Source organism: Lissotriton helveticus, chromosome 1_2 (genome assembly GCF_964261635.1).
Source record: "Lissotriton helveticus chromosome 1_2, aLisHel1.1, whole genome shotgun sequence".
Lineage (NCBI taxonomy): Eukaryota > Metazoa > Chordata > Amphibia > Caudata > Salamandridae > Lissotriton > Lissotriton helveticus.
Window position 1 is genome coordinate 451,246,963 of NC_136058.1, and position 10,437 is coordinate 451,257,399.

Genomic DNA, 10,437 nt, shown 5'->3' on the forward strand with positions numbered 1-10,437 from the left:
GGAGGTGCTCAGAGTGAGCTTACAATCTGGGCAAATATTCTCGACGATAGTATCATTCGGAATAAAGTAGGGCCTAAACAAGGCTTACCTAAAGGTTCAAAAGTGAGCAGCTCATCCCGTGAGTAGCGGATATGAACTGCCAGATGGGGGGGTGAAACCAACAGGAGGACCGGCGCTGAGCACAGTCTAAGCCCGTACGAGCTTAGAAGAGCTTGCCATAGGCGCCACTTCGGCGCGCCGTAGATCTGTCTTTGTAGCACAACCTCCGGGGGTGAGCCAGAGAGGCATATACAAAACGAAAGTACTACTCATCACAATATTAGCAAGTTTAAAAGATAATGTGAGGGAAAAATATAAACCTAATTAGGGTCCAGCAACCCCTGCGACCTTCACACGCTCCCTGGTGAAGTATCAGCTACTGGTAACAGAGACAAAGAAAGGAAATGGTGTCCAACGCTAGCAACACATAAAACAAAAGTCATAACAATCCACCATTCCAGAGTGGCGTTAGGGGAGCCAGATACCTCCCAAAACTACATAATTGTGTAATACAGGGCAATCAAAAATCTGCACAAGGCGCTGCTGACAGAAGTCCTGTCTGGAAGAAAGATCTGCACAGGGCACAGCTGACATAAGTCCTGCCTGGAAGGAACATCAAAATTAGGTGCAACCGACACAAGCCATGCCTGGAAGGAAGGTCTACACAAGGTGCCGCTGACAGAAGTCTTGTCTAGAAAGGAAGATCTGCACAAGGCGCCACTGACGGAGATCCTGCCTGGAAGGAAGTTCTGCACAGGGCACAGCTGACAGATGTTCGGCTTTGTGGTGACCTCAAAGCAGTGAGAGACCCTCAAACCACAAGATCCTTCAAGTCCAGCTAGCCACACTGGACACAATGTACACCAAAGGTCTGATTTAGATTTCAGCGGATGGTTTATTCCATCACAAATGTGACAGGTATCCTGCCCACCCCATTAAAAATGCATTACAACCTGTGGCAATTATAATAAGGCAGACAGGATATCTGTCACGTTTTGGTAATGCCTTTGTGTAGTTCGCAGAGTTTTACTCCGCTGAACTCCACGAAGTGCCAGGGAAACTCCGCCGCACTCTGCGGACTCCCGCTAGTGGCAGAGTTTCTTAAGTTGCGCTGCTCTCACAGATTTTTTGTGCCAGGATTTTGTCACGCACTGTAAAATCAGCACGAACTGCACTACACATCGTGCCAGAGGGCGCTGCTGCTTTCTGCCGCTCAAATTGACATTCTAATCAAGTGGCAGCTGCATCAACAAGAATGGCATGTTTCTACACTCGAGTAGTCGCAACCTGCTGCGACCTCCCGCAATGATAAATCTCACCAGTAGGAGGTCTAGCGCGTTGTATTTTCTCACAAGCGCTCGTCACCTTACCTTTGGCGAACCGCTTGAGAAAAAAAACTCTGTTCTGCATCACTTTGTGGAGTTTTTTGGAACAGAGTGGGCAAAACTTTACGAGGTCTGCGGCAGAGCGGAATTCTTCACCCAGCCCTAGTTTTGAGGCAATAATCTGTTGAACAAATTCCTAACTAGGCTCTATGTCTGCAATAAGTGTTGTAGAAGAAGTGAGTTCCATGGCCTTGTGACTATTGGGCCGTTATCTGACTTCTGATGATCCCCACAGAGTGAGTGTGCAGCCAGAAGGCAGTAGGGCGGTCAACAGACAGGAAATTAGGTAAATTTGAATATGAGAAATATGGAAAGGTAGAAATGCTGCATCACCCGTGGCAAACTTACACCTCCTCCCGCTCTACCAAATGCCCATCCGGTCACAAAGTGGCATCCTGGGCCCCAAATGGACATTATGCCAGATGCCATGTAATGGTGAAAAAAGGGGGAAAAAGAGTAATATGCACACATCTGCTGCGGGGATAAGTCAGGTAAATTATTGGTTGTGATGGATTCTCTATAAGTACTAAATGACTTCTATTGTCGAATATTAAAGATATGAATCAACGTTTGTTTACCTTATCTATGCTTATAGTGTATAGGATGGGCCTTACAGTGAATCCCTCGCTCTGTTTCACCTAAAAGCCCCGGAAGGAGTTGCATCTTACAGAACTTTATCTGCTTTATGAAGAACTAAAGACTTGCTTTTTAAAGACTTTCAGGGTGTTGTAAGCTGCATTAGTTTCAGGGAGAAGGACAGATATTATGGCGATAGGAAACCCCCTGAACTCACAATAATGTTCCGATCTTCCAGGTTGGAAGAAACCAGAAATGCTTGAACCAAGAGAGCTGTTGAAAGTGTCAAAGGTGACTTATGAACAGCAAGGTAAAGACTGGAGTTGGTATCTGCGATGATCTTAAGTGAATAGGAAAGGGAAGAGAAGAAGTGTGTGAATAGAGTTACTTTTGTTGTATAATTCGTAAAGATTTACTGGACATTTTGCAGCCCAGCCTGATCCATCTCTTTTTCTAAAATCTATTGTTGTTTAAATGAAATTTTGACCATATGCGTCTATCTTAAGCTATACCGCTAACCACTTGGGTGCTCCGGGAGCACCCTTACTTTGCTAAGTTACTCTGTAAACACTGGTTTATCACCTTCTTTTCAGACATTAATAAGATGTCACCTGATCAACAGAATGGTTAGTTAAATATCTGTGTATGATGAAATATTCCTTGCTAAGTTTCAAAGGCGGTAAAGAAGAAGGGGGAGATTTACTAACATTGTGTGCCGTGTTTTCGTCACAAAAGTGTCACAAAACAACGCAAAAAACATTTTTCCTAATTTAATTTCAAGCAAATAACGTAAAATTAATGTGAAGCGGCACATAGCACTGCGTCGCATTACTTCGCGCCATGGGGGCCTGGCAAGGGGGGGGTGCATGGGCGTTCCCATGCAACCACCCAAGGTTTCTCACGCTAAACCCAATTTAACAAATACAGTAGATTGGGTTTAGCATGAGAAAAGTGCACCCTTTTAAACTAGGTACAAGGAAGGAGAAATGCTTTCATTTCTCCTTCCTTTTCTAACTTTGCATGCATGCTGCACTTTGCAACACGTATACAAAATGGAAAAAACTTTCCCTTATGTCTAGGCATCGTATTTTGTACAGGAAGGGTGTCCTTCCTGTACAGAACCTATGCTGGACTCACACACACACAACTTGGCGCTCTGGTTCTAAGGTGTGTGCATGGCGCAGGGCCACTGTAATCAGTGGAAATAATGTTCAGTGAAGTTGTAACTAAGTTTCTTGTACTCAATTTGAAATGATCAAATTCATTTTATTTCTTCTCTTTTTAGATAGTCATTCCATATTCATCAATGTCAATGATAGTTAAACATCTGATAAATGTAGGCTCCAATGCATTTCGGGCAATAGCCCTTCGTCTGGGAGCATATCCACAAATGAAAACAATAGAGCTCATTCAGTCTATTAAATTCATAGTACCTGCATCAAAAAATAGTATCTACAGTGGTAATTTAAACGTGAAACGCGAGAGAACGAAATAAACGTGCATGAAGTGCAACAAACATGCGGTAAAAAAGTGAAATAAAAAAGACGGGTTCCAATCAGGAAAACTTACTGGTTCGGCGAATGCGCCGTGTCAGAGTATCAGAATATCTAAACGTAGGGAAAAAACAGGGTAAGTCTAACGTCCTAACAAGTTGTGGAATTGCTACGAGAGCTTTCAAAATATAATACTCAAGGGTGAAGAAAATGAAAAGGTAAAACGCTGGTTGTCTAATTTGGTGGCTCGCGGTTAGCGGAGCATCCAGATAGTCGGCGTATCCGAGAGTCTATTGGGTAATTTCACGTACAACGTGAGAGTCACGTGAAGGCACTGTGATGCATAAAGCTAAAAAACGGACTCCTAAATGTCGATCATGTGGAACCATGAAAGATAGACTATTTGGAAACAAAAGTGAAAAAGGAAAGACGGCAGTGACGTAAAAAGTGTACGGTGACGATAAAAAATAATAATGTACGGTGACTCTAAAAAATAATACGGATAAGTAAGTAAGATGCGTTCAATGGGGAAATATAAAATCACCAAACTAGAGAAAAGTAAATAAGGTAAAAGATAGGCTGAACTTCATCAGGTCAATTGTACAGAACATAAACACCCCTGTGGGCTCAAAATTATATGTAACAAGAAAATTCAGTTCGATCATTTAATCCATGGGGCTTCATCGTGTTCAATCTGTAAATCCAGTAGTTTTCGTGGCGAAGCAAATACTTGCTGTTGTCTCTTCCTTCAATCTTTTGTACTGTTTCTAACACCATGAATTTCAGTTGAGAAATGTTATGGTTCATCTCTAAGAAATGCGCTGCTACTGATGATTTCAGGTTTTTGGTTCTTATGTTGGACTTGTGTTCATTGAGGCGTACTTTTAATTTTCGTTCAGTCTTTCCTATGTACGCTTTGCCGCAAGGGCATTTCAGTAGAGACACAACATTCATTGTGTCACAAGTGGATGTAACCTTTAATGCAATTTGTTGACCCTTTATAGGATGCATGGCTTTATTGCCGAGTATTATGTTGTGGCAATTATTGCAATTTGCACATGGTCTTGTTCCTTTGAAGGTGATTTCAGTTTGATCACGTTGTTTAAGGATTTCACCAAGATTTTTCCCCCTTGTGTAAGCAAATATTGGTTGATGGTTAAAGATTCCATCAAAATCCGGTTCAGCCATTAACATGGCCCAGTGCTTCAATATGACCTTTTTGTAGGCTGTACTAACATTGGAATATTTGGACACGATAACTGTACTTTCACTTTGTTGTTTTGGAGCAGGCTTTAGTAAATCCTTGCGATTGAGAACACTGGTTTCTGTTTTGGCAGTTTCTATAATTTGCTGCGGGTATCCTCTTTGTCTAAATCTCTCACCCATTTCGTTAACACGCTGCTTTGCTTTCATGGGATCCGAGGTTATTCGTTTCACTCTTAACATTTGAGATTTTGGGAGGTGTCGTTTTAATGACCCTTGGTGAAAGCTGGAATAATGTAGTACATTATTCCGGTCAGTGGATTTCCGGTAAATGTCTGTAGAAATCTGGTTGTCATGTAGTTTGACAGAAACATCTAGAAAGGTTACTGATTGGGTATCGATGACCCACGTGAATTGAATGCGTTTGTCAACTGTGTTTAAGGTGTTGAGTGCTTGTTCCAACCTTTCTTTAGTATTGGTCCATACAATGAAGAGATCATCTATGTATCGAGCATACATTTTTAAGTTGTTCGACCAATTGGGATTCATAAAGATATTCATTTGTTCAAATTCACCCATGAATAGGTTCGCATAGACTGGGGCTGCACAGTTGCCCAACGAAGTACCTACAAGCTGAAGGTACCAATCATTCTCATGCTTAAAATAGCTTTGATATAGAGTAAAGATTACTAATTCCATTAGGAATAGTTGCATGGGTTCTTCCACATTTAGTTTAACCACTTGGCTGCCAAGGCTTTTCCCCTCCTGTGCTGATTGATTGATAATCCCATTATACATGACGAGCTCACCTTGTCATGAGCACAGCTCCAGTGTGCCTCATGACGAGCTCACCTTGTCATGAGCATGCAAGAGGTTAAGGATTGCTTGTTCCGTGGCTTCAATACCCTCCTGATGAGGAAGATCTGACATCTGCAGTGCATGACTATAAGCTTTCATTGGGACTGATATTGATTGTCTCCAATTTGCGTAAAAAGTCAGTGGTATCTTTCATGTAACTTTTCAGGCCTTGAACAATAGGTTGTAAATGTCTGTCTAGAAATTGTCCAACTGGTTCATGGATGCTGCCTTGAGTGGATACAATGGGTCTAATGGGCGAGTCCGTTGGATGCTTATGAATTTTAGGCACTGCGTATATTGACGGACACCTTGATACTCTGACACGGCGCACTCGCCGAACCAGTAAGTTTTCCTGATCGGATTTTTATTTCACTTTTTCACCGCATGTTTGTTGCACTTCATGCACGTTTATTTTGTTCGCTCAAGTTTCACGTTTAAATTACCACTGTAGATACTATTTTTTGATGCAGAAACTATGAATTTAATAGACTGAATGAGCTCTATTGTTTTCATTTCTAGATATGCTCCGAGACGAAGGGCTATTGCCCGAAATGCATTGGAGCCTTCATTAATCAGATGTGTAACTAACATTGACATTGATGAATATGGAATGACTATCTAAAAAGAGAAGAAATAAAATTAATTTGATCATTTCAAATTGAGTACAAGAAACTTATTTACAACTTCACTGAACATTATTTCCAGAGTGCCCCATGGGATGCAACCAATTTCTAATTGAATGCACTTCTAATACTTTTATGCTTTAATCGTCACGTGGACAGGAGACGATACCGTGGGAACACCTACTTACAAATCCTAAACTAGTTCAACTAAAGTATTATCCGCTGTGCACTTGTTCTTTCCTTCAAGTAGTCCACTGTAATCAGTGCCAGCGCAAGGGAAAGGGAAGGAGAGAGCTATATCTTTGAAAATATGGTGCTCTCCTGCTCCCCCCCTGTCGTGCAACGCAGCGCAGCCTCGCGGGGGGGGGGGCTGCGCTGCATTGCGTGAGATTTGGTAAATCTCCTCCGAAATGTCTTTTACAACCAGTTAAACATTGTGAATTCTCATTCTATTATGTTTCAATTTAGTAATGTTAAATATCTTTACATCCAACAGAAAACCATCCTTGAATGTATGAAATGACCATCAATAATGAAGCGAATGCTGTAAATCTTCAATAATAGCAGAAATAATGAGCTACAGTGTTCAGGAAAACATCAGCGCAGTCAGCGACAGAGGAACCTGCACACAAACTGACAGATCCCGGATCAAGCATCAAGGGCAGTTCAGTGATTGTAAGAGGCTGAGCTGAGCACCTCCACGCCACAAGACAAGACGAAGAAATGACCATAGGAAAATTAAGGCAACACCAATTACAAACCGCGTCCTGTATAAACAAGTGTCCAACACCAGCTTTGATCATCGGATCGGTATGATGTGATTACAGCAGTGCTCTGTTTTATAATATGATGACAAGCCCTCATTCCATGCTCTAGGTGAATTGTAAACTCTTTCTGGCCAAACCACAGTAACCAGAGAAAAGCACAACAGAGCGGAGCCGGACAACTGACGGGTAAAGGAAAGAGGAGTTCTTCTAGCTACAATACAACAGACTGTTCCAAATTTGCACCGGGCAGAAAGAAGATACATCTTTTTCTGCAAGCGTGCATAGCCATAATCCAATCTAAAGGCACAATCGCCTACAAAGACAGCTTCTACGTATTCGGAGTGTGGCAAATGTTTGGTGGCAATTGCATTTTATTGTTAAAGCAGAAATCTAACATGCAAAATACTGCACACATATAAAGTGTGTGAGAAAACCACGAGTGCTTTATCAGCCATGTTGGCCCATCAGGAAATACAGACATGGGATGTAGACAAATATAAACCTGACCCGCAGACACTAACCAAGAAAGAAGAATCATACACATGCAGCGAGAGCTTTAGTTTGTCATCACTACTCAAGCTTCATCAGCACACGTACACAGGACAAAAACCATTCAAGTGCAGTGAATGTGTAAAGAGCTTTAGTAGGTTATCAGAACTACAAAGACACCAGCGAACATATACATACCATTGCAGTGAATGTGCAAAGTGCTTTAGACACTTATCAGTCCTCCAAACACATCAGCGAACACACACAGGGGAAAAGCCATTCAAGTGCACTGAATGTGCAAAGTGCTTTAGTAGGTTATCAAGCCTTCAACGTCATCAGAAAACACACACAGGGGAAAAAGCATTCAACTGCAGTGAATGTGGGAAGAGCTTTAGTCGATTATCAGTCCTACAAATTCATCAGCGAACACACACGGGGGAAAAGCCATTCAAGTGCAGTGAATGTGCAAAGTGCTTTAGTCAGTTATCAAACCTTCAAAGTCATCTGCGAACACACACAGGAGAAAAGCCATATCATTGCAATGAATGTGGGAAGAGCTTTAGTCAATTATCAAAACTACAAAGTCATCAGCAAACACACACAGGGGAAAAGCCATTCAAGTGCAATGAATGTGTAAAGAGCTTTAGTAGGTTATCAGAACTACAAATACACCAGCGAACATATACATACCAATGCAGTGAATGTGCAAAGTGCTTTAGACACTTATTAGTCCTCCAAACACATCAGCGAACACACACAGGGGAAAAGCCATTCAAGTGCACTGAATGTGCAAAGTGCTTTAGTAGGTTATCAAGCCTTCAACGTCATCAGAAAACACACACAGGGGAAAAAGCATTCAACTGCAGTGAATGTGGGAAGAGCTTTAGTCGATTATCAGTGCTACAAATTCATCAGCGAACACACACGGGGGAAAAGCCATTCAAGTGCAGTGAATGTGCAAAGTGCTTTAGTCAGTTATCAAACCTTCAAATTCATCAGCGAACACACACGGGGGAAAAGCCATTCAAGTGCAGTGAATGTGCAAAGTGCTTTAGTCAGTTATCAAACCTTCAAAGTCATCTGCGAACACACACAGGAGAAAAGCCATATCATTGCAATGAATGTGGGAAGAGCTTTAGTCAATTATCAGAACTACAAAGTCATCAGCAAACACACACAGGGGAAAAGCCATTCAAGTGCAATGAATGTGTAAAGAGCTTTAGTAGGTTATCAGAACTACAAATACACCAGCGAACATATACATACCATTGCAGTGAATGTGCAAAGTGCTTTAGACACTTATTAGTCCTCCAAACTCATCAGCGAACACACACAGGGGAAAAGCCATTCAAGTGCACTGAATGTGCAAAGTGCTTTAGTAGGTTATCAAGCCTTCAACGTCATCAGAAAACACACACAGGGGAAAAAGCATTCAACTGCAGTGAATGTGGGAAGAGCTTTAGTCGATTATCAGTGCTACAAATTCATCAGCGAACACACACGGGGGAAAAGCCATTCAAGTGCAGTGAATGTGCAAAGTGCTTTAGTCAGTTATCAAACCTTCAAATTCATCAGCGAACACACACGGGGGAAAAGCCATTCAAGTGCAGTGAATGTGCAAAGTGCTTTAGTCAGTTATCAAACCTTCAAAGTCATCTGCGAACACACACAGGAGAAAAGCCATATCATTGCAATGAATGTGGGAAGAGCTTTAGTCAATTATCAGAACTACAAAGTCATCAGCAAACACACACAGGGGAAAAGCCGTTCAAGTGCAATGAATGTGTAGAGAGCTTTAGTAGGTTATCAGAACTACAAATACACCAGCGAAAACACACAGGGGAAAAACCATTCAAGTGCAGTGAATGTGGGAAGAGCTTTAGTCGGTTATCAGAACTACGAAGACATCTGCGAACACACACTGGGGAAAAGCCATTCAAGTGCATTGAATGTCTAAAGAGCTTTAGTTATTTATCAGGCCTCCAAACACATCTGCGAATACACACTGGGGAAAAGCCATTCGAGTGCAGTGAATGTGCCAAGTGCTTTAGTCGGTTATCACAACTTCAAAGTCATCTGCGAACACACACAGGAGAAAAGCCATCCCATTGCAATGAATGTGGGAAGAGCTTTAGTCAATTATCAGAACTACAAAGTCATCAGCAAACACACACAGGGGAAAAGCCATTCAAGTGCAATGAATGTGTAAAAAGCTTTAGTCGGTTATCAGAACTACGAAGACACCAGCGAAAACACACAAGGGAAAAGCCATTCCCCTGGCTTTAGTCAGTTATCAAGCCTTCAACGTCATCAGCGAGAACACACGGGGGAAAAGCCATTCAAGTGCACTGAATGTGCAAAGTGCTTTAGTAGGTTATCAAGCCTTCAACGTCATCAGAAAACACACACAGGGGAAACGCCATTTATGTGCAGTGAATGTGCAAAGTGCTTTAGCCACTTATCAAGACTTCAATGTCATCAGCGAACACACACGGGGGAAAAGTCACCTGTCAAACCTACAAAGTCATCAGCGAATACACACGGGAAAAACGATTCAAGTGCAGTGAATGTGTAAAAAGCTTTAGTAGGTTATTATACCTACGAAGACACCAGCGAACACACATAGGGGAAAAACTATTCAAGTGCAGTTAATGTGGAAAAAGCTTTAGTCACCTGTCAAACCTACAAACGCATCAGCGAACACACTCAGGGGAAAAACTATACAAGTGCAATGAATGTGCAAAGTGCTTTAGTCAGTTATCAAACCTTAAAAATATATTCGAACACACACGGGGGAAAAACCATTCAAGTGCAGTGAATGTGCAAAGTGTTTTAGTCACCTGTCAAACCTACAAACACATCAGCGAATACACACAGGGGAAAAACTATTCAAGTGCAATGAATGTGTAAAAAGCTTTAGTAGGTTATCATAACTGCTTCATTCTACTCACTATAAAGTGTGGCACATTTGTAGTGTCACACTTAAGGAGTACCCTAAAAACAT

The 10,437-nt window shown here is 41.8% G+C and overlaps 1 protein-coding gene across 1 annotated transcript; it reads left to right on the top strand.

Annotated features, from left to right (window-relative positions):
* The first annotated feature begins 6,723 nt into the window (after positions 1 to 6,723).
* On the top strand, positions 6,724 to 9,979 carry LOC144807704 (uncharacterized). Its single transcript, XM_078673349.1, has one exon. The coding sequence runs from the start codon at positions 7,398 to 7,400 to the stop codon at positions 9,717 to 9,719; it is 2,322 nt and encodes a 773-aa protein (XP_078529475.1). The 5' UTR covers positions 6,724 to 7,397; the 3' UTR covers positions 9,720 to 9,979.
* The last annotated feature ends 458 nt before the right edge of the window (positions 9,980 to 10,437 follow it).